This window comes from Bombina bombina, chromosome 1 (genome assembly GCF_027579735.1).
Source record: "Bombina bombina isolate aBomBom1 chromosome 1, aBomBom1.pri, whole genome shotgun sequence".
In the NCBI taxonomy this organism is placed as follows: Eukaryota; Metazoa; Chordata; class Amphibia; order Anura; family Bombinatoridae; genus Bombina; species Bombina bombina.
The window spans coordinates 1,173,578,371-1,173,603,377 of NC_069499.1; the positions used below are offsets into that span (position 1 = coordinate 1,173,578,371).

The 25,007-nt window shown below is 41.6% G+C and overlaps 1 protein-coding gene across 1 annotated transcript in view; it reads left to right on the top strand.

Moving 5' to 3' along the window:
* SMARCD2 (SWI/SNF related, matrix associated, actin dependent regulator of chromatin, subfamily d, member 2) overlaps positions 1-25,007 on the top strand; it is an 84,029-nt gene that overhangs the window by 31,868 nt on the left and 27,154 nt on the right. Inside the window, exons 3-12 of the mRNA XM_053699705.1 lie at positions 1,521-1,563; positions 8,493-8,615; positions 8,971-9,090; positions 14,303-14,398; positions 14,478-14,579; positions 20,360-20,521; positions 21,188-21,285; positions 21,784-21,919; positions 22,034-22,156; positions 22,262-22,363. Coding sequence (XP_053555680.1) covers positions 1,521-1,563; positions 8,493-8,615; positions 8,971-9,090; positions 14,303-14,398; positions 14,478-14,579; positions 20,360-20,521; positions 21,188-21,285; positions 21,784-21,919; positions 22,034-22,156; positions 22,262-22,363 — 1,105 coding nt within the window. The remainder of the gene's footprint in view (positions 1-1,520; positions 1,564-8,492; positions 8,616-8,970; positions 9,091-14,302; positions 14,399-14,477; positions 14,580-20,359; positions 20,522-21,187; positions 21,286-21,783; positions 21,920-22,033; positions 22,157-22,261; positions 22,364-25,007) is intronic.

A 25,007-nucleotide genomic window follows, 5' to 3' on the forward strand; every position in this document is an offset into this window, starting at 1 on the left:
GCAACAGTGACATTACCAAGAACTGGACGTCCCTCCAAAATTGATGAAAAGATGAGAAGAAAACTGGTCTGGGAGGCTGCCAAGAGGTCTACAGCAGTGTTAAAGGAGCTGCGGGAATATCTGGCAAGTACTGGCTGTGTGGTACACGTGGCAACAATCTCCTGTATTCTTCATATGTCTGGGCTATGGGGTAGAGTGGCAAGAAAAACATCCTAGTCTGGCTAAATTTAGCAAAAACACATCTGAAGTCTCCCAAAAGTATGTGTGAACAAGTGTTATGATCTGATGAAACCAAGGTTGAACTTTTGGCCATATTTCCAAAAGATATGTTTGGCGCAAAAACAACACTGCACATCACCAAAAGAACACCATACCCACAGTGAAGCATGGTGGTGGCAGCATCATGCTTTGGGGCTGTTTTTCATCAGCTGGAACTGGGGCCTTAGTCAAAGCAGAGGGAATTATGAACAGTTCCAAATACCAGTCAATATTGGCACAAAACCTTCAGACTTCTGCTAGAAAGCTGAACATGAAGAGGAACTTCATCTTTCATTATGACAATGACCCAAAGCATACATCCAAATCAACAAAGGAATGGCTTCACCAGAAGAAGATTTAAGTTTTGAAATGGCCCAGCCAGAGCCCAGACCTGAATCCGATCGAAAATCTGTGGGGTGATCTGAAGAGGGCTGTGCACAGGAGATGCCCTCGCAATCTGACAGATTTGGAGTGTTTTTGCAAAGAAGAGTGGGCAAATCTTGCCAAGTCAAGATCTGCCATGCTGATAGACTCATACCCAAAAGACTGAGTGCTGTAATAAAATCAAAAGATGCTTCAACAAAGTCTTAGTTTATGGGTGTGCACACTTATGCAACCATATTATTTTAGTTTGTTTTTTTTTACTTCCCTACGCCTAAAAGATTTCAGTTTGTTTTTCAATTGACTTGTACAGTTTATAGGTCACATTTAAAGGTGGAAAAAGTTCTGAAATGATTTATCTTTGTCTCTTTTTTTTACATCACAGAAACCTGACATTTTAACAGGGGTGTGTAGAAATAAAAAAAAAATATATATATATATATATATATATATATATATATATATATATATATATATATATATATATATATATATATCTCACAAGTGCACACCAAACTGAATGACAGCAGTTACTGGGTATTTTGCACAACAGGTTATTTGTTGTCATAGTTATGGGTTTTGCAATACTTATTCCTCAGACATAGCAGACACTACATCAGTATATTTATAATACACTTTTTGTGTTCCCATGTGCCATCAACTTGACAGTGTGTGTATAAGATCCCTCCTGAAAAAAATAAATATATACATTATATTTAATAAAATCAAAAAGTAAAATGATTTGCCTTGCTAGTGCTTGATTTGGGGGGAATGATTTATATATGTGCACTATTAGTGATGCTTGAGTGTGTCTATCAGTTATATTTAATATATATGGTGCTCGTATGTACAATATATAATCTATATTTTTTTCTTTGCAGAGTTAAAAGGCGGAAGATGGCTGATAAGGTGTTACCACAGAGGGTGGGTCTCTAACCACAGTCTCCCTTACATAACACACCTCTCTCTCTCTTCTGCTAATTTATCCCCTTACCAAATGAGCCTCAATTTCCTCCTCTGCTCAATTTCACCAGTCTTTACTTGAAGAATTTACAACTTACCCACTAGGTCACTCCAGTTACCACTTTTTTTTTCTGATATTACCTTGACTTCTGTAAACCGTTTCCACTGCTACTTTTTCTCATGTGTCTTCTCTTCCGTTTGCTCTATATGTTACCTTTCTTATCCCTTACCTATCCTTCCTTTTAAGACCCCATTAAATATTTTTTTCAATTACAAACACAGAAATATAGGTTTTTGTGGCAGTTTAGAACCAACAACCCCATCTTTTGTGTATTTGCCTGTTTTTTGTTGTTCCTTCAGAAAAATATGAATCTATGAACCCTAACATAAAAAACAGCAAAATAAGGCTAGGGTTTCTTCCAGATTATCATTATTTTAATCGCTGGATAGCTGTAAGGACATGAAACAACTGATTTGAATGGTAGAACTTCTGAAAAAGGAAGGAGTCTTATGATCTATTGTTTTGATGAAGGGGCAAGAAAGGCTTCTTAAAAATTGCCAGAACCTTAAATAGAATCAATGTTGTGAGGTATTTGTCCAATCGCCTGGAAACTGACTAACACTGGACCACTCATTTGAAAAAGCATTGTAGCATTGGTACTTTCTAATAAGGGGTCTCCACTTTATCTATTTGCTACTAGCAAATGGTTGTCCTCTCTATTCCCTTAGTCACACAGGTTTATCTCCTTCCTTTCACAACAATCCATTCACTTCCTATTTATAACTTTATCTGCAATATGGTAACTCAGCATATGTTATCATCTGGGGTTTTTTTAAACTTTCCTTACATCCTTTCTCTTGTAAGGTGTATCCAGTCCACGGATCATCCATTACTTGTGGGATATTCTCATTCCCAACAGGAATTTGCAAGAGGACACCCACAGCAGAGCTGTTATATAGCTCCTCCCCTCACTACCATATCCAGTCATTCTTTTGCAACTCTCAACGCGCATGGAGGTAGTAAGAGAGAGTGGTGAAAAATAGTTAGTTTATTTTCTTCAATCAAAAGTTTGTTATTTTAAATGGTACCGGAGTTGTACTGTTTTATCTCAGGCAGAGATAGAAGAAGAATCTGCCTGAGTTTTCTATGATCTTAGCAGGTTGTAACTAAGATCCATTGCTGTTCTCACATATATCTGAGGAGAGAGGTAACTTCAGAGGGAGAATGGCGTGCAGTTTACTCTGCTATGAGGTATGTGCAGTTACAATTTTTTCTAGAATTGGAAATGCTAGAAAATGCTGCTGATACCTGATAAATGTAAGTTAAGCCTCAATACAGTGATTTAATAACGACTGGTATCATGCTTGCTCTCGGGGGTAATACCCTTATAAAAATGCTATATAAAACGTTTGCTGGCATGTTTAATCGTTTTTTATATATGCTTGGTGATAAAACTTTATTGGGGCCTAATTTTTTTCCACATGGCTGGCTTTATTTTTGCCTAGAAACAGTTTCCTGAGGCTTTCCACTGTTGTAGTATGAGTGTGAGGGGCCTATTCTAGCGCTTTTTTGCGCAGTTAAAATTACAGACTGAGACATCCCGTTTTCCTCAGAAGTTCCCTGAAGGCTACAGGACATCTCTAAAGGGCCTAAAGTCGTTTATTGGGGAAGGTAGGAGCCACAGTAGAGCTGTGGCAGTTTGTTGTGACTGTTAAAAAAACGTCTGTCGTTTTTTTGATCCGATTTTTTTGAACTAAGGGGTTAATCATCCATTTGCAAGTGGGTGCAATGCTCTGTTAGCCTATTACATACACTGTAAAAATTTTGTTTGATTTACTGCCTTTTTTCACTGTTTTTCAAATTTTGACAAAATTTGTTTCTCTTAAAGGCACAGTACCGTTTTTTATATTTGCTTGTTAACTTGATTTAAAGTGTTTTCCAAGCTTGCTAATCTCATTGCTAGTCTGTACAAACATCTCTGACATAGAGGAAACTCCTTGTTCATTATGTTTTAAAGCCATGGTGGAACCCCCTCTTAGAATGTGTACCAATTGTACTGATTTCACTCTAAGCAATAAAGATCATATTCTGTCTTTAAAAAATGTATCACCAGAGGAATCTAACGAGGGGGAAGTTGTGCCGACTAACTCTCCCCACGTGTCGGATCCTTTGACTCCCGCTCAAGGGACTCACCATGAAATGGCGCCAAGTACATCTAGGGCACCCATAGCGTTTACTTTACAAGACATGGCGGCAGTCATGGATAATACACTGTCAGCGGTATTAGCCAGACTACCTGAATTTAGAGGTAAGCGAGATAGCTCTGGGGTTAGACGAAATGCAGAGCATACTGACGCTTTAAGAACCATGTCTGATACTGCCTCACAATATGCTGAAGCAGAGGAAAGAGAACTTCAGTCTGTGGGTGATGTTTCTGACTCAGGAAAGATACCTGATTCTGATATTTCTACATTTAAATTTAAGCTTGAACACCTCCGCGTATTACTCAAGGAGGTTTTAGCTGCTCTGAATGACTGTGACACAATTGCAGTGCCAGAGAAATTGTGTAGACTGGATAAATACTATGCAGTGCCGGTGTGTACTGATGTTTTTCCAATACCTAAAAGGTTTACAGAAATTATTACTAAGGAATGGGATAGACCAGGTGTGCCGTTCTCTCCCCCTCCTATTTTTAGAGAAATGTTTCCTATAGACGCCACCACACTGGACTTATGGCAGACAGTCCCTAAGGTGGAGGGAGCAGTTTCTACTTTAGCAAAGCGTACTACTATCCCTGTCGAGGACAGTTGTGCTTTTTCAGATCCAATGGATAAAAAATTAGAAGGTTACCTTAAGAAAATGTTTATTCAACAAGGTTTTATCCTACAGCCCCTTGCATGCATTGCTCCTGTCACTGCTGCTGCGGCGTTCTGGTTTGAGTCTCTGGAAGAGGCTTTACAGGTAGCGACTCCATTGGATGACATACTTGGCAAACTTAGAGCACTTAAGCTAGACAATTCTTTTGTTTCTGATGCCATTGTTCATTTGACTAAACTAACGGCTAAGAATTCTGGTTTTGCTATACAGGCGCGCAGGGCGCTTTGGCTTAAATCATGGTCAGCTTAACATTCCCTTCAAGGGGCAGACCCTATTCGGGCCTGGTTTGAAGGAGATTATTGCTGATATCACTGGAGGAAAAGGTCATGCCCTTCCTCAGGACAGGTCCAAATCCAGGGCCAAACAGTCTAATTTTCGTGCCTTTCAAAACTTCAAGGCAGGTGCGGCATCAACTTTCTCTAATGCGAAACAAGAGGGAACTGTTGCTCAGTCCAAGACGGTCTGGAGGCCAAACCAGACCTGGAACAAAGGTAAGCAGGCCAAAAAACCTGCTGCTGCCTCTAAGACAGCATGAAGGAACGGCCCCCTATCCGATAACGGATCTAGTGGGGGGCAGACTTTCACTCTTCGCCCAGGCGTGGGCAAGAGATGTTCAGGATCCCTGGGCGTTGGAGATCATATCCCAGGGATATCTTCTGGACTTCAAAGCTTCTCCCCCAAATGGGAGATTTCACCTTTCACAATTATCTGCAAACCAGATAAAGAGAGAGGAATTCTTACACTGTGTACGAGACCTCCTAATTATGGGAGTGATCCATCCAGTTCCAAAAGAGGAACAAGGACAGGGTTTTTACTCAAATCTGTTTGTGGTTCCCAAAAAAGAGGGAACCTTCAGACCAATTTTGGATCTAAAGATCTTAAACAAATTCCTCAGAGTTCCATCATTCAAGATGGAAACTATTCGTACCATCCTACCTATGATCCAGGAGGGTCAATATATGACTACAGTGGATCTAAAGGATGCTTATCTTCACATTCTGATACACAAAGATCATCATCGGTTTCTCAGGTTTGCCTTTCTGGACAGGCATTACCAGTTTGTAGCTCTTCCCTTTGGATTAGCTACAGCCCCAAGAATCTTCACGAAGGTTCTAGGGTCCCTTCTGGCGGTCCTAAGGCCGCGGGGCATATCAGTGGCCCCTTATTTAGACGACATCCTGATACAGGCTTCAAACTTCCAAATTGCCAAGTCTCATACGGACATAGTACTGGCATTTCTGAGGTCGCATGGGTGGAAAGTGAACGAGGAAAAGAGTTCTCTATCCCCACTCACAAGAGTTTCTTTCCTAGGGACTCTGATAGATTCTATAGAAATGAAAATTTACCTGACTGAGTCCAGGTTATCAAAGCTTCTAAATTCCTGCCGTGTTCTTCATTCCATTCCGCGCCCTTCGGTGGCTCAGTGCATGGAAGTAATCGGCTTAATGGTAGCGGCAATGGACATAGTGCCGTTTGCACGCTTACATCTCAGACCGCTGCAACTATGCATGCTCAGTCAGTGGAACGGGGATTACACAGATTTGTCCCCTCTACTAAATCTGGATCAAGAGACCAGAGATTCTCTTCTCTGGTGGCTATCTCGGGTCCATCTGTCCAAAGGTATGACCTTTCACAGGCCAGATTGGACAATTGTGACGACAGATGCCAGCCTTCTAGGTTGGGGTGCAGTCTCGAACTCCCTGAAGTCTCAGGGATCGTGGACTCAGGGGGAGTCACTCCTTCCAATAAATATTCTGGAATTGAGAGCGATATTCAATGCTCTTCAGGCTTGGCCTCAGTTAGCAACTCTGAGATACATCAGATTTCAGTCGGACAACATCACGGCTGTGGCTTACATCAACCATCAAGGGGGAACAAGGAGTTCCCTAGCGATGTTAGAAGTCTCAAAGATAATTCGCTGGGCGGAGATTCACTCTTGCCACCTATCCGCTATCCATATCCCAGGTGTAGAGAACTGGGAGGCGGATTTTCTAAGTCGACAGACTTTTCATCCGGGGGAGTGGGAACTCCATCCGGAGGTGTTTGCACAAGTGATTCATCGCTGGGGCAAACCAGAACTGGATCTCATGGCGTCTCGCCAGAACGCCAAGCTTCCTTGTTACGGATCCAGGTCCAGGGACCCCAAGGCGACGCTAATAGATGCTCTAGCAGCGCCCTGGTCTTTCAACCTGGCTTATGTATTTCCACCGGTTCCTCTGCTCCCTCGACTGATTGCCAAGATCAAGCAGGAGAGAGCATCTGTGATTTTAATAGCGCCTGCGTGGCCACGCAGGACCTGGTATGCAGATCTAGTGGACATGTCATCCTTTCCACCATGGACTCTGCCTCTGAGACAGGACCTTCTACTTCAGGGTCCTTTCCACCATCCAAATCTAATTTCTCTGAGACTGACTGCATGGAGATTGAATGCTTGATTTTATCAAAGCGTGGCTTCTCCGAGTCAGTCATTGATACCTTAATACAGGCACGAAAGCCTGTCACCAGGAAAATTTATCATAAGATATGGCGTAAATATCTTTATTGGTGTGAATCCAAGGGTTACTCATGGAGTAAGGTCAGGATTCCCAGGATATTATCTTTTCTCCAAGAAGGTTTGGAAAAAGGTTTGTCAGCTAGTTCCTTAAAGGGACAGATTTCTGCTCTGTCTATTCTTTTGCACAAGCGTCTGGCAGATGTTCCAGACGTTCAGGCATTTTGTCAGGCTTTAGTCAGAATCAAGCCTGTGTTTAAACATGTTGCTCCACCATGGAGCTTAAATTTGGTTCTTAAGGTTCTTCAAGGAGTTTCGTTTGAACCTCTTCATTCCATAGATATCAAACTTTTATCTTGGAAAGTCCTTTTTTTGGTAGCTATTTCCTTGGCTCGTAGAGTGTCCGAGTTATCTGCCTTACAATGTGATTCTCCTTATCTGATTTTTCATTCTGATAAGGTAGTCCTGCGTACCAAACCTGGGTTTTTACCTAAGGTGGTATCTAACAAGAATATCAATCAAGAGATTGTTTTTCCATCCTTGTGTCCTAATCCTTCTTCGAAGAAGGAACGTCTATTACACAATCTGGACGTGGTTCGTGTTTTAAAGTTTTACTTACAAGCTACTAAAGATTTTCGTCAAACATCTGCTTTGTTTGTTGTCTACTCTGGACAGAGGAGAGGTCAAAAGGCTTCGGCAACCTCTCTTTCTTTTTGGCTAAGAAGCATAATACGCTTAGCCTATGAGACTGCTGGACAGCAGCCTCCTGAAAGGATTACAGCTCATTCCACTAGAGCTGTGGCTTCCACTTGGGCCTTTAAAAATGAGGCTTCTGTTGAACAGATTTGCAAGGCGGTGACTTGGTCTTCGCTTCATACTTTTTCAAAATTCTACAAATTAGATACTTTTGCTTCTTCGGAGGCTATTTTTGGGAGAAAGGTTTTACAGGCAGTGGTACCTTTCATTTAAGTACCTGCCTTGTCCCTCCCTTCATCCGTGTACTTTAGCTTTGGTATTGGTATCCCACAAGTAATAGATGATCCGTGGACTGGATACACCTTACAAGAGAAAACACAATTTATGCTTACCTGATAAATTTATTTCTCTTGTGGTGTATCCAGTCCACAGCCCGCCCTGTCATTTTAAGGCAGGTAATTTTTAAATTTAAACTACAGTCACCACTGCACCCTATGGTTTCTCCTTTCTCTGCTTGTTTTTGGTCGAATGACTGGATATGGTAGTGAGGGGAGGAGCTATATAACAGCTCTGCTGTGGGTGTCCTCTTGCAACTTCCTGTTGGGAATGAGAATATCCCACAAGTAATGGATGATCCGTGGACTGGATACACCACAAGAGAAATAGTTATCAGGTAAGCATACATTGTGTTTTTTCTTAACTGTTCCCTGTCTCCCTTCCATCTAACTTCATGCAGTGTTTCTTGTATTATTCTGTAACTCACTGTATACATCTTCTCATTAAGCAACTCTTACATAATGCATCCATTTTTATTTTTCCCTACAGATACGAGAGCTGGTCCCAGAGTCTCAGGCATATATGGACCTTTTGGCATTTGAGAGAAAACTGGATCAGACGATTACTAGGAAGAGGATGGAAATTCAGGAAGCTATCAAGAAACCTCTTACTGTAATAAGGGTGGACTGAAGGGGCAGTGACAGAATAAAACCACAGACCACAATACAAAGCTATACAGAGAACAGTTTTTCAAAAGGCATCTGTTAGGCAGATAGAATGTTCAATTATAATCACTTAATTATAATTAGAGGCTTAAATGGGTGGGGGGGAAATTACATCTACATAGGGTTTTGTTTGGGTATGTGTATATATATAAATATTAAGAAAGAGAAAATGAGAGATTAAGAGAGAGGTAGAGAGGAGGAAAATGGGGAAAGATAAAATAGAACAGAAGATTCAAATAAAGGCATGGGAAGATGTAAAATGTGAGCATAGAAAATCTTTTAATGCAAAGTTTTATTTCCAGCAAAAGCGCAAGCTGAGAATTTACATCTCAAACACATTCACTCCCGGCAAACCTGACGGAGAGGAGGGAGAGCGAATGAGCGCCTGGGAGTTAAGAGTGGAGGGTAAACTTCTAGATGATGTGAGTCAACCTTAATAAATAAAAATATTTATACTGTGTGTGTATGTATATATGGTATTCTATATATAGAATACAAAGACAAGTGCACTCTCACAAACGGTATCACAAATGCCAGGGTGCTAGAATATAGGTAATGATATAACGGATAGAAGACAGCACTCTCTGGTCTTAATGTAACTTTGCAGTGACGTTTCGGGGAATACTCCCCTTCCTCACACTATATGTATGTGTGTGTATTTACATACATACATACAGGAATTGATATTGGTATGCAGTATTTTCCTGAATTGGTAACAATCTGGACATCAGCTGTTACCCTCTCTGTATGCCTTTGCTGCTGGTCATACACACACAGCACTTTGTTGCATTGATAATGGACCATCCTAAGCCAAACACGTCTTTTAAACTTCCATTCATTAATTTTTATTATTTTTTTTTTTATCACCTTTTTAAAATTATCATTTGAGCCAATATGAATAGATTTACAGTTATCTGATTCATTGAACTCAATATATTGTGTGAGATTTGATTATATTAGTGTTATTTTTTTCACTATTGGTTTGTCTTATTTATTTTTGTAAGCATTTGAATTGCAAACATTTAAAAATAAATAAATGTATATATATAATGTAATTAGTAATGAATTATTTTAATTAGAGCATTATCAGCAGTTATATGTAGAGTATTGGTTACATTGGCTTAGTTTGTGCACAACGTTAATAAATAGCTTCTTTCATTTTCTTTCTAATGACACAATGAGTCCACGGATCATCATTAATTACTGTTGGGAATATCACTCCTGCCCAGCAGGAGGTGGCAAAGAGCACCACAGCAAAGCTGTTAAATATCACCTCCCTTCTATCCTACCCAAGTCATTCTCTTTGCCTATGTTAAGAGCAAGGAGGTGGTAAATTAGCTGTTAGAAAGATTCTTCAATCAAAAGTTTATTATTTTTAAAAGTAGTACAAAATTGTGCTGCTTTGTTCTAGGGTGTAGCCGTAGTCCATATCAGTCTCTTCAGTAGAGCAGTGGTGGCTTTAGAGCAATGGGAACTTGTGGGACATAATTCTCACTGTGCCTCCCATATACTGATGCTTCCCTTACCCTGAAAACCTGAGGGATATTACTTAGGACTTTCGTTTATTTACAGGTCCATGTGAGGGAGAGGACCTCTCAAACCTGGGAACTGCCTTGCTGTCAGGTAGAAGATGAGGTAAGTGCTGACTTTATTTCTGGGGGTAGAAAGTAAACTCAGAAAAAGGTTGGACACTTTACTTTTCATACTGACCTCATCGAAATTTTTTTCTTTGTAAGAGAGGTATTGATTCTTCTAGAGCAGAGCTTTCCAAACTTTTCATGTTGGTGACACACTTTTTAGACCTACATCATTTCGCGACACAGTAATGAAGTTGTACTAGCAAACAGGAGGTTAAACTAACTTGTTTTAAGAGATACTGACACATACATAAATTATATAATAACGAAATGTATTTACAAGTAACAGTATGTATGTGCAAGAATTAAAAAAGTTTAATAACACCAATAGCTACTTACTATTTTAATGGGATGTATGAGGTTGATATGATGAACACAGTTCCTGAATATTTGGTGGAATATTAGATAAAGACACTCGCATTTTTAAGCTTCCACTTCCTATCCATATATCAAGAGCAGGAGCAGCAATGCACTACTGGAAGCTAGCTACAAAAAACAAAACAAAAAAAAACACTGACTTCAGCTCAGCGTTTAAGCTGCCGCCCTCAGAGCTCCGTGAGTCCGACTGACTACTGCCCGCGCTGCAAACACACTGCTGTCCCACTCACTGACTACACATTCAGTCATGAGCTGATTGAGAAGACTACACGTGCAGTCAGGAGACAATGTGCCACCAATGGCAATAGTTTCAGTTCCCACTGAGCTGTGCCAATAGGTTAAGATGATCTGTGACCCACTAGGTATCAATCACGTGTCAACCATGTGATATGCATAGCAGGCGGAAAGTCAGAAACCAAAAAAAATTAAAATTCAAAAAAATTTGTGCTGAAGCAGGGACACACCTACACACTGCAGCCGACACACTAATGTGTCACGACACACAGTTTGGAAAGCACTGTCCTAGAGTCTTAGGGAACACTATGGGCAGCTCGGACACAGGCACTGGGGCTGAATGTTATATGTGATTCTCATCTCCCGTTGGTTTCATAACTGATATAGCCGACCGGGAGATTACTTATTGGCACGCCCACAATGAGCTGTACTTCAGTCTTGGAATAGGGGAAAGCAATCCAAAAAGCCTGCTGTTGAATGAAAGACAGCATGAAGAGCCTGCCTCCGATCTGGTACTGGATCTTGTGGGGGGCAGGCTTTCCTTCTTTGTTTAAGCTTGGTTTTGAGCTACAAACTGTAGTTTAAGATTTTTTCCTCCCAGGGGCAGGTTCTGCCTTCAAGATTTTCTGCTGTTCAGACAAAAAAAAGAGGTGTTCTTACACTTATATGGAACTTCTCTGTCCTGGGAGTGATAGTTTCTGTTCCAAAGCAGGAACAAGGTCTGGGATTCTATTCTATTCTGTTTGTGGTTCCCAAGAAGGAGGGAACCATCAGACCAATTTTATTCATGAGTCTAATCAAGGTGGAAACTCTTCGTTCTATTCTTCCTTGGGTCCAAGAGAGTCAGTTAATATGACCACGGTGCATTTAAAGGACGCTTACTTGCAGGTTCCCATCCACACGGACCATCACAATTTTCTAAGGTTTGCCTTTCTAGAAAAACACTTTCAGCTCGGGGCTCTTACGTTCAGCCTTGCCACAGTTCCCAGAATTTTCTCAACTCTTGGATGGAAGGTGAATTTGGAAAAGAGTTCCTCAGTTCTAACTACAAGGGTCAGGAAATCAAGGAATTTTTAATTCTTGCATAGCACTTCAGTCCTCTCCTCAGTCTCAGTGCATTGAGGTAATTGGGATGATGGTAGCGGCAATGGACATCATCCCGTTTGCCCGTTTCCACCTCAGACTTCTGCAGTTAGTCATGCTCAGGCAGTGGAACAGAGATTTTGCGGATCTGTCTCCGCGATTACAGCTGGAGCAGAAGACAAGGGATCTCTACTTTGATGGTTGTCTTAGGATCATCTCTCCCAGGAACCTGCTTTTTCAGATCTTCTTGGGTGATATTGACAACAGATGCCAGCCTTCTAGGACGGAGAGCAGTTTGGGGCTCTCTAAAGGCTCAGGGAACATGGACTCGGTCGGAGTCTGTTCTACCCATAAACATTCTGGATTTGAGAGCAATCTTCAATGCTCTCCTGGCCTGGTCTCCGCTTCGGCCCCGTTCATCAGGTTCCAGTCGGATAATATAACTTCAGTGGCTTACTCCACCCGTCAGGGAGGAACTCGGAGTTCCTTGGCCATGACAGAAGTAGACAAGATCATTCAGTGAGCGGAAACCCACAATTGCTGTCTGTTGACGATCCACATTCCAGGAGTGGACCTCTGGGAGGCAGACTTCCTAAGCAGGCAGACCTTCACCCGGAGGAGTGGGAACTCCATCCGGAAGTGTTTTCCAACCTGATTCTCAAATGGGGTCAGTCGGAATTGGTTCTCATGACTTCTGGGCAGAATGCCAAGCTTCTGTGGTGGACATGTCATCTCTTCCACCTTGGAGACTTTCTTTGAGGAAGGACCTTCTTATTCAAGGACCCTTCTTTCATCCAAATCTAGTTTCTCGGAAGCTGACTGCTTCAAGATTGAACGCTTAATTTTATCCAAGCGGGGATTTTCGGAATTGGTCATTGAGACCGTGATTCAGGCTCGGTAAACTGTGACTAAGAAGATTTACCATAAAATATGGCGTAAATATCTATACTGGTGTGAATCCAATGGCTACTCTTTGACTAGAGTTCGGATTCCTAGAATTCTGTCCTTTCTCCAAGAAGTTTGGAGAAGGGATTATCAACAAGTTCCCTAAAGGGTCAAATATCTGCCTTGTCTATTTTGTTACATAAACGTCTGATGGAGTCCCAAACGTACAATCGGTTTGTCAGACTCAGACCTGTATTCAAACCGGTTACTCCTTCTTGGAGTTTTAATTAGTTCTTTAAGTTCTTCAAGGGGCTCTGTTTAAGCCGATGCATTCCTTAGATATTAGATTGTTATCTGGGAAAGTTTTGTTTCTTGACGCGATTTCATCTGTTCGTAGATTTTCAGAGCTCTCGGTATTGCAGTATGAGTCTCCTTTTTATGTACTAAATTAGGGTTTCTCCCTAAAGTAGTTTCAGACTGGAACATTAATCAGGAGATTGTTGTTCCTTCCTTGTGTCCTAATCCTTCTTCTCAGGAGGAACGGCTTCTACACAATCTGGATGTGGTTCGTGCACTAAAATTCTATTTACAGGCGACTAAGGATTTTCTTCTGTTTAACGTACAGGACAGAAAGCTACGGCTACTTCTCTTTCTTTGTGGCTGAAGAGTATCATTTGCTTTGCCTATGAAACTGCTGGACAGCAGCCTCCCAAGGGAGTAACGGCTCTTTCTATGAGGGTTGTTTCCTCTTCCTGGGCATTCAAAATGAAGCCTTGTGGAACAGTTTTGCAAGTCTGCAACTTGGTCCTCTCGTCACTCTTTTTAAAACTTCTATAAATTTGACTTTTTAGCCTCGGCTGAGGTCGCTTTTGGGAGAAAGGTTCTTCAAGCAGTGGTTCCTTCCGTTTAGGTTTCCTGTCTTGTCCCTCCCTTATCTGTGTACTCTAGCTTGGGTATTGATTCCCAACAGTAATGAATGATGATCCGTGGACTCATCGTGTCAAGAAAGAATTACATTTATCAGGTAAGCATACATTTTGTTTTGTGTATTTTATTACTATATTCTTTATGCACTGTATCCTGGAAAAGTATGCCCGAGAAAAGTGATACAGAGTTTGCTTAGGAAGGGGTTGATAATGCACTGTATGTAGTTGGATGTGGTAGTTTTTAGTAATTGAAAGCTGTGTGGATGTGATTGGCTTTATTGGGCTGTGCAGTTTGAATTGGTTAACTATAAGTATTAAAATGGTATTGATGTTCTTCTACTTGTTTGTAGTTAGGTTAACTATATGTTTGTCTTTAGTGATCCCTGTCAGATATGGCTGATGGCGCTGTGAGATTCATCCTAGATAGTGAAATAGCACATTAAAATTTAGCATTTTTTGTAACTCATAGGTTCAATTGTGGTTTATTTCAGCCCACTAAACAAAAGAGAAAGTTTTCATCCTTCTTTAAGAGCCTTGTTATTGAGCTGGATAGAGATCTGTATGGACCAGACAACCATTTAGTGGAGGTAAGAGAGATAATTAAATTAGTAGAAAGGCACAGCACAGAGGTCAGTGTTTACTATTAATCTCATTTATTTTTCTCAGTGGCACAGAATGAGCACCACACAAGAAACAGATGGCTTCCAGGTCAAGCGCCCAGGAGATATCAATGTGAAATGTACCCTGCTTCTAATGCTGGATCACCAGGTGAGGTTGGGGATCAATACTAGTGGTATTGATAAGTGCATGAAGCTTTGGAATATGTTAGGAAAGTAGAGCTGAGAGAGAAGGAAGTTAAAGGAGAGCACTCTCCGAGGCGTAGTTAGAATGATATAATTATTTGATAGGAAAAACAAAATTTATGCTTACCTGATAAATTTCTTTCTCTTGTGGTGTATCCAGTCCACGGGTTCATCCATTACTTGTGGGATATTCTCGTTCCCAACAGGAAGTTGCAAGAGGACACCCACAGCAGAGCTGTCTATATAGCTCCTCCCCTAACTGCCACCTCCAGTCATTCGACCGAAGACAAGTAAGAAAAAGGAGAAACTATAGGGTGCAGTGGTGACTGTAGTTTAAAAAATAAAAACACCTGCCTTAAAGTGACAGGGCGGGCCGTGGACTGGATACACCACAAGAGAGAGAAATTTATCAGGTAAGCATAAATTTTGTTTTCTTTTGTAAGGTATATCCAGTCCACGGGTTCATCCATTACTTGTGGGATACCAATACCAAAGCTTTAGGACACGGATGAAGGGAGGGACAAGGCAGGTACTTAAACAGAAGGCACCACTGCCTGTAAGACCTTTCTCCCAAAAATAGCCTCCGAGAAAGCAAAAGTATCAAATTTGTAGAATTTAGAAAAAGTATGAAGCGAAGACCAAGTCGTCTCCTTACAAATCTGTTCAACAGAGGCCTTATGTTTAAAAGCCCATGTGGAAGCTACCGCTCTAGTAGAATGAGCTGTAATTCTTTCAGGAGGCTGCTGGCCAGCAGTCTCATAGGCTAAACGAATTATGCTTCTTGGCCAAAAAAAAAAAAAAAAAAAGAGAAGTTGCCGAAGCCTTTTGGCCTCAAACAATGCAGATGTTTGACGAAAATCCTTAGTAGCTTGCAAATAAAACTTTAAAGCACGAACCACGTCAAGATTGTGTAACAGACGTTCCTTCTTTGAAGAAGGATTAGGACACAGGGACGGAACAACAATTTCCTGATTGATATTCCTATTAGATACTACCTTAGGAAGAAACCCAGGTTTGGTATGCAAAACTACCTTATCTGCATAGAAGATCAGATAAGGGGAATCGCACTGAAAGGCAGATAACTCAGAAACTCTTCGAGCCGAAGAGATAGCTACTAAAAACAGAACTTTCCAAGATAAAAGCTTGATATCTATGGAATGCAAGGGTTCAAACGGAACCCCTTGAAGAACCTTAAGAACTAAATTTAAACTCCATGGCGGAGCAACAGGTTTAAACACAGGCCTGATTCTAACCAAAGCCTGACAAAACGCCTGAACGTCTGGAACATCAGCCAGGCGCTTGTGCAAAAGAATAGACAGAGCAGAAATCTGTCCCTTTAAGGAACTAGCCGATAATCCCTTTTCCAATCCTTCTTGGAGAAAAGATAGTATCCTGGGAATCCTGACCTTACTCCACGAGTAACCCTTGGATTCACACCAATGAAGATATTTACACCATATCTTATGATAGATTTTCCTGGTGACAGGCTTCCGAGCCTGAATCAAGGTATCAATGACCGACTCGGAGAAACCACGTTTTGATAAAATCAAGCGTTCAATCTCCAAGCAGTCAGACGCAGAGAAATTAGATTTGGATGTTTGAATGGACCTTGGAGTAGAAGGTCCTGCCTCAGCGGCAGAGTCCATGGTGGAAAGGATGACATGTCCACCAGATCTGCATACCAAGTCCTGCGTGGCTATGCAGGTGCTATCAAAATCACTGAAGCTCTCTCCTGCTTGATCTTGGCAATCAGACGAGTGAGGAGAGGAAACGGTGGAAACACATAAGCCAGGCTGAAGGACCCGGGCACTGCTAGAGCATCTATCAGCGTCGCCTGGGGATCCCTCGACCTGGACCCGTAACGAGGAAGCTTGGAGTTCTGACGAGACGCCATCAGATCCAGTTCTGATTTGCCCCATAATTGAATCAGCTGGGCAAATACCTCCGGATTTCCCCGGATGAAAAGTCTGCCCACTTAGAAGGTCCGCCTCCCAGTTCTCTACTCCTGGGATATGGATAGCAGATAGATGGCAAGAGTGAACCTCCGCCCATAGAATTATCTTTGAAATTTCCATCATTGCCAGGGGACTCCATGTTCCCCCCTGATGGTTGATATAGGCTACAGTCATGATATTGTCCGACTGAAATCTGATGAATTTGACCGCAGCTAGCTGAGGCCAAGCATGAAGAGCATTGAATATCGCTCTGAGTTCCAGAATGTTTATCGGAAGGAGGGCTTCCTCCTGAGTCCACGAACCCTGAGCCTTCAGGGAGTTCCAGACCGCACCCCAGCCCAGAAGGCTGGCATCTGTCGTCACTATAGTCCACTCTGGCCTGCGGAAACTCATTCCCCTGGACAGGTGAACCCGAGATAACCACCAGAGAAGAGAATCCCTGGTCTTTTGATCCAGATTTAACAGAGGAGACAAATCTGTGTAGTCCCCATTCCACTGATTGAGCATGCAAAGTTGCAGTGGGTAAACAGAACTATGTCCATTGCCGCTACCATTAGGCCGATCATTTCCATACACTGAGCCACTGACGGCCGAGAAGTGGAATGAAGAACACGGTAGGAAGTTAGACTGAAAATATCAGAGTTCCTAGGAAGGAAACTCTCTTGTGAAGGGAGAAAGAGAACTCTTTTCTCTGTTCACTTTCCACCCGTGAGACCTCAGAAAGGCCAGACAATGTCCGTATGGGACTTGGCGATTTGAAAAGTCAACGCCTGAATCAGAATGGCGCCGTGGCTAACCCGAAGGGAAGAGCCACAAACTGGTAATGCCTGTCTAAAGGATGGGACCCTGAGAAATTTGTTTAGGATTTTGAGATCCAAGATTGGTCTGAAATTTCCCTCTTTTTTTTTTGGGAACTATAAACAGGTTTGAATAGAAACCCTGCCCCTGTTCCTCTCTTGGAACTGGGTGGATCACTCCCATAACCAGTAGGTCTTGAACGCAACGTAAGAATCTCTCTCTCTTTATCTGGTTTGCAGATAATTGTGAGAGATGAAATCTCCCCTTTGGAGATGAACCTTTGAATTCCAGAAGATAACCCTGGGAAACAATCTCTAGTGCCCAGGGATCCTGGACGTCTCTTGCCCAAGCTTGGGCGAAGAAAGAAAGTCTGCCCCCTACTAGATCCGGTCCCGGATCGGGGGCTACCCCTTCATACTGGCTTAGAGGCAGCAGCAGGCTTCTAGGCCTGTTTCCCTTTGTTCCAAGTCTAGTTAGGTCTCCAGACTGGTTTGGACTGGGTGAAATTTCCCTCTTGTTTTGCATTAGAGGAAACCGATGCTGCGCCACCCTTGAAGTTTCGAAAGGAACGAAAATTATTCTGCTTGGTCCTTAATTTGCTGGACCTATCCTGAGGGCATGACCCTTTTCCTCCAGTAACATGACCCTTTTCCTCCAGTAATGTCAGAGATGATCTCCTTCAGACCAGGCCCGAATAGGGTCTGTCCCTTGAAGGGGATGTTAAGAAGCTTAGACTTTGAAGAAACGTCTGCTGACCAGGACTTAAGCCATAGCGCCCTGCGCGCCAGAATGGCAAAACCTGAATTCTTAGCCGTCAGCTTCGTTAAATGAAAAACTGCGTCATCTAAAATATCATCTAACGGGGTCTCCACCTGTAGAGCCTCCTCAAGAGACTCGAACCAGAAAGCCGCTGCAGCAGTAACTGGGGCAATGCATGCAAGAGGCTGGAGAATAAAACCTTGATGTATAAAAATTTTCTTAAGGAGACCCTCCAATTTTTTATCCATAGGATCTAGGAAAGCACAACTGTCCTCGACGGGGATAGTTGTACGCTTCGCTAGGGTAGAGACTGCTCCCTCCACCTTAGGGACCGTCTGCCACGAGTCCCGTATGGCGCCATCTATTGGAAACCTCTTTTTAAAAGCAGGAGGGGGAGAGAACGGCACACCTGGTCTATCCCATTCCTTAGTAATAATTTCCGAAAACCTCTTAGGGACTGGAAAAACATCAGTGTAAACAGGTACTGCAAAGTACTTTTCCATCTTACACAATTTCTCTGGAACTACAATGAGTTCACAGTCATCCAGAGTCGCTAAAACCTCCCTAAGCAATAAGCGGAGGTGTTCAAGCTTAAATTTAAACGCTGTCATTTCAGAATCAGACTGAAGCAACGCCTTCCCTGAATCTGAAATGTCACCCACAGATAGAAGCTCTCCTGCCTCAGCTTCTGAGTATTGTGAGGGTGTATCGGACACAGGTATTAAAGCGTCAGAAAGCTCTGTATTAGTTCTGGCCCCAGAGCTGTCTTGCTTTCTTTGTAACCCTGGCAGTTTGGACAATACCTCTGTAAGGGTATTAGTCATAACTGCCGCCATGTCCTGTAAGGTAAAAGAATTGGACGCGCTAGATGTACTTGGCGTCACTTGAGCGGGAGTTATAGGTTCTGACACATGGGGTGAGCTAGATGGCATAATCTCCCTTTTTTCAGTCAGAGAATCCTCTGGAGATAAATCTTTAAGCGCCATAATATGGTCTTTATAGTTTATAGAAATTTCAGTACATTTGGTACACATTCTAAGAGGGGGTTCCACCATGGCTTCCAAACATATTGAACAAGGAGTTTCCTCTATGGCAGACATGTTTAACAGACTAGTATTGAGACAAGCAAGCTTGGAAAACACTTTAATAAAGGTGAAACAGTAATTAAACAAAAACGTTACTGTGCCTTTAAGAGAAAAAACTAGCACTTAAACTGCAAACAGTGTAAAAATATAGTAAAGTCTTCGAAATGTTTACAGTGTGTGTAAGGGACTAAAGCAACATTGCACCCACTTGCAAATGGATGATTAACCCCTTAGCCCCCAAACCGGATTCAAAAGCGTCAACCACTGGTAAAAAAAAAACAGTTGAGCAACTGCCACAGCTCTCAATTTGGTGAAGGAATAAACCCCTTATAATGGTCCTCAGATGCCAAAGGACTCCTCTAGGGAAGCTGGATGTCTCAGTCTGAATTAAAACTGCGCAGCAATAGTGCTAACATAGGCCCCTCCCACCATGTACTGGCTGTCAGAGGGGCCTTAAGAAAATACTCCTAGGAGTATCTGACTAGCCATGTGGAAAACTAGGCCCCAAATAAAGATTTATCTCCCTCAGAGAAAAAATGTTCTATTTATGAAAACATGTAAACGTTTTGACACTGAATAATATTAACATGAGTATTACCCTGTTTTGTAAGCATGATCCCATTCGCTGTTAAATCACTGCATCAGGCTTACCTCAAATACACAAGGCTCTGTCAGCATTTTCTAGAACTTATTTAATCTCTCTAGAAATAAAAATACTGAACATACCTCAAAGCAGGTAATCTGCAGACCGTTCCCCCAACTGAAGCTTTCTTCCATACTCTTCAGTTGTGTGTGAGAACAGCAATGGACCTTAGTTACAAACCGCTAAGATCATCAACCTCCAGGCAGAATTCTTCATCTAATTTCTGCCTGAGAGTAAAAACAGTACAACGCCGGTACCGTTTAAAAATAACACTACACTAAGTCACCACTTATCTCTTGATACTTCCCTTGTCGAGAGTTGCAAGAGAATGACTGGAGGTGGCATTTAGGGGAGGAGCTATATAGACAGCTCTGCTGTGGGTGTCCTCTTGCAACTTCCTGTTGGGAAGGAGAATATCCCACAAGTAATGGATGAACCCGTGGACTGGATACACCTTACAAGAGAAACAAACATTTGTTCTAAGTTTTTCTTCTCTCTTAACCAGCCACCTCAGTACAAGCTAGACCCCCGCCTTGCCCGCCTACTTGGTGTGCACACTCAGACCCGTGCAAACATCATGCAGGCTCTGTGGCTGCACATCAAGACCAACAAACTGCAGGACAGCCATGATAAGGAGTATATCAACTGCAATCGTTACTTCAGACAGGTAAGAGGTGACTCTTTGCACAGTGCATCCATCTTGCAAGTTCTTAGTAGCTTTCCACTCCCTAAATCATTTCTTCTATTCCCATCTTTTTTTCAAGTCTTCTCAATTGTCATCTCATCCATTTCCTATGGTCTTGCATGCTCCATTAAAGGGACAGTCTACTCCAAAAATGTAAAAAGATAGAGAACGCCTTTACTAAGCATTCCCCAACATAGTTATATTAATATACTTTATAACCTCTAAATTTCTACCTGCCTCTAAGCCGCTACAGACCGCCTCTTATCTGTGTATTTGTATAGCTTTTCACAGCAAGACATTGTTAGTTCATGTGTGTCATATAGATTTACATTGTGCTCTCTCCTGTGGAGTTATTTATGAGTCAGCACTAATTGGCTAAAAGGCAAGTCTGTAAATAGCACAGAGATAAGGGGGGCAATCTGCAGAGGCTTAAATGCAAGGTAATCACAGTGGTAAAAGTGTATTAATATAACTGTTGGTAATGCAAAACATGGGAATGGGTAATAAAGGGATTACCTATCTTTTTAAACAATAAACATTTTGGAGTAGACTGTCTCTTTAACTGTGCTTATATCATATCCATTACCCTTTTCTGTTTCCCTCCATGTGGCTGCATCTCATACCACAATATTCCCATACCCCTTTCAGATTTTTAACTGCATTCGCATGAAATTCTCAGAAATTCCTCTGAAGCTGGCAAGTCTGCTACAACATCCAGACCCCATAATAATCAATCATACCATCAGGTGAGGTTAGAAAAGTGTATCATCATTTCGGCTGAAAGGATTAAAGGAATATGAAAAGCTTTTAATACAGCAATATATAAACAGATGGTTTACTTAAAGGACATCAATACTTAACATTGTTCTATTTTGTCTATAAAAAGCAGTAATTAAGCATTTTAAAATATTTTTTCCATGAAAAAAATGTTAAAAGCTGTTTAAAGTAACAATTAAAGGAAGTGCATGATTGTGTACAGTGGCACTGTTTACTGGCTGATGGGGACAACTCTTAGAAGAAGAAGAAAAAACATTGCCTATCATGACCCTCTCTCACATTTTAAAATTGTCCATCACATTTTGTGCATTGATTTAAATTTCAGGAAAACCACATCCTGACTGAAAAATTTAAAAGTAATACTCTTGCATTGCCGGGCTTGTACTGCAACATAGTGAAAACTTTAAAATGTATGACTAAAATTCAATATCTCTTGAACTAATATTTTTGTTCAAATTTGCCCATAGTGTAGACCCTAATGACCAGAAGAAGACCGCTTGTTACGATATTGATGTTGAAGTTGATGACCCCTTGAAATCCCAAATGAGCAACTTCCTGGCATCAACTACTAATCAGCAGGAGACTGCTAACCTGGATATTAAGGTGAGTTCCACACAACCAGAGGCCACCAAAAACCTATGACGTTTTTTCGGGTCACATAGGTTTTCTAATGTTTGTTCTGGAATATAACCTTTTAAACTCTGTTTACCTTTTTAGATACATGAGACAATAGAATCCATAAACCAGTTGAAGACACAGAGAGATTTCATGCTGAGCTTCAGCAACAACCCCCAGGAATTCATACAAGATTGGCTGAAATCCCAGAGCCGTGACCTCAAGGTGTGTTTAAGGTCTAATTTAAAGAGCACCTATTGTTCAGAGTGGAGTTACAACCATAAATGAATGGCACTATGGGTTTAATGTAGTTTGTGTTTATTCTTTTAGATCATGACTGATACAATGGGGAATCCAGAAGAGGAGAGACATGCAGAGTTTTATGAGCAGGCATGGGCGCAGGAGGCAGTCTCTAGACACATCTTCTTTAAGGTTAATTCTTAGCATTTACCCTCTTTCTCCCAAGATCATAGTTGATTCTCTTGCTGTAAAACCTTAGATATTTCTTTGTAATGACACAGTGAGTCCACGGATCATAATCAAAATCAATTACTGTTTGGAATATCATTTCTGGCCAGCAGGTGGAGGCAAAGAGCACCACAGCAAAGCTGTTAAGTATCACTTCCCTACCCACAATCCCCCAGTCATTCTCTTTGCCTCTAGTGCAAGGAGGAGGTGAAGTAATTAGGTGTCCTGATTAGAATTCTTCTATCAAGATTTTTTTATTTTAAAGACAGGGCAGGATTGCTCTGATCTTCCTTCACAATTTGGGTATAGCTGTACTCCACGTTAGTCTCTTCAGCAGGGCTGTGGTAGCTTTAAAGCAATTAGGAACTTGTAAAGTGTGCTTTGCTGCGTTTTCCTAACATGTTGCTGCCCTGGCATAGAAAGCCTGAGTAAGTTTATTCTGTCTTTCTTTTTACACAAGTCTCTGTGAGGAGCGGCATCCTCTCATACTTTGTGAGTTGTCTGACTGCCGGACGGCTAGAATACAGGTAAGTGCCTTTTGTCTTCTGCAACTAGGAGGTTGGCACTTCAGAGTCATTAAAGTAAGATGGGCTCTCTGTATTGTTTAGTGGGACTACACAGAATCCTTAGTAGAGGATTTGTATGGGCAGTAGGCAGGCACTTTTAGGCATGTGACAGGAGGCTAAGAATTATCTCTCTTCATGGAAGGGGTTCATTTCTTTATTTTTATGTATCTCTGTTTTAGGAGACATCGTTAAAATGAACTATGTGGATCTTTCTGTTATCTGAAAGGAGTCATCGTTTTTGTATCAGTCCTCCATAACCTAGGTTCTATTATTTATAGCCCGTTTTTGTTGTATGTGTTAGTGCAGGGCTCGACAAACTGGCTCCTATCATTTTACCCCTGGCTCCTAACTTTTTGGGTTATTCTCCATATATCTATATACAAATCCAACTGCCTGGCTCCCAAATATTCTTACTGGCTCCTAATTTTTTAACAGGTTTGTCAAGCACTGTTTAGTGCTTTACTTAACCTTTATGGCAGCTAGAGTAGGTAATTTATTTCTTTCTTTTACAAGATACGATGAGTCCACGGATTTCATCCTTACTTGTGGGATATCGCCTCCTGGTCAGCAGGAGGAGGCAAAGAGCACCACAGCAGAGCTGTATCTATAGCTCCTCCCACTCCAGTCATTCTCTTTGCCTGTTAGTGATAGGAAGAGGTTTTATTTTTAGTCGCTATTTCTTCTGCTCGCAGTGTTTCTGAGCTTTTGGCATTACAATGTGATTCTCCTTATTTTCCATTCCGATAAGGTGGTGTTACGTACCAAACCTGGTTTCCTTCCTAAAGTTGTTTCTAATAAAAATATTAATCATGAAATTGTTGTTCCTTCCTTGTGTCCTAATCCTTCTTCTAAGAAGGAGAGGCTGTTACATAATTTGGACTTGATCCGTGCTTTAAAGTTTTACTTACAGGCAACTAAGGATTTTCGTCAATCGTCTTCCCTGTTTATTGTGTTTTCTTGGAAGCGTAGGGGTCAGAAAGCTACGGCTACCTCTCTCTCATTTTGGCTGAAGAGTATCATCCATTTTGCATATTAGACTGCTGGACAGCAGCCTCCTGAAAGAATTACGGCTCATTCCACTAGAGCTGTGGCTTCCTCATGGGCATTCAAAAATGATGCTTCTGTTGAACAGATTTGCAAAGCTGCAACTTGGTTGTCTCTTCACACTTTTTCCAAATTTTACAAATTCGATACTTTTGCCTTGTCTGAGGCTGTTTTTGGGAGGAAAGTTCTTCAAGCAGTGGTGCCTTCCGTTTAGGTTCCCTATCTTGTCCATCCTGTTTTCATCCGTGTACTATAGCTTTGGTATTGTATCCCACAAGTAAAGATTAAATCCGTGGACTCATCGTATCTTGTAAATGAAAAGGAAATTTATTCTTACCTGATAAATTTGTTTGTTTTTACGAGACAGGTCCTTTATTTTTGTTAAACTTCAGTCACCTCTGCACCTTGGCTTTTCCTTTCTCTTCCTAACTTCGGTCGAATGACTGGAGTGGGAGGGAAGGGAGGAGCTATATATCTCTGCTGTGGTGCTCTTTGCCTCCTCCTGCTGACCAGGAGGAGATATCCCACAAGTAATTGAGGTATGTTCAGTCATTTATTTCTGAGGAGACTGATATATCAGAACTGGCTGACATAGTTCCCATAGAGGGAAGGGGTAAGCAGTAATTCTGTTAAAAGAAAAAGAGGATTTCTCCAACATAGGTGTGTCCGGTCCACGGCGTCATCCTTACTTGTGGGATATTCTCTTCCCCAACAGGAAATGGCAAAGAGCCCAGCAAAGCTGGTCACATGATCCCTCCTAGGCTCCGCCTACCCCAGTCATTCTCTTTGCCGTTGTACAGGCAACATCTCCACGGAGATGGCTTAGAGTTTTTTAGTGTTTAACTGTAGTTTTTATTATTCAATCAAGAGTTTGTTATTTTAAAATAGTGCTGGTATGTACTATTTACTCAGAAACAGAAAAGAGATGAAGATTTCTGTTTGTATGAGGAAAATGATTTTAGCACCGTAACTAAAATCCATGGCTGTTCCACACAGGA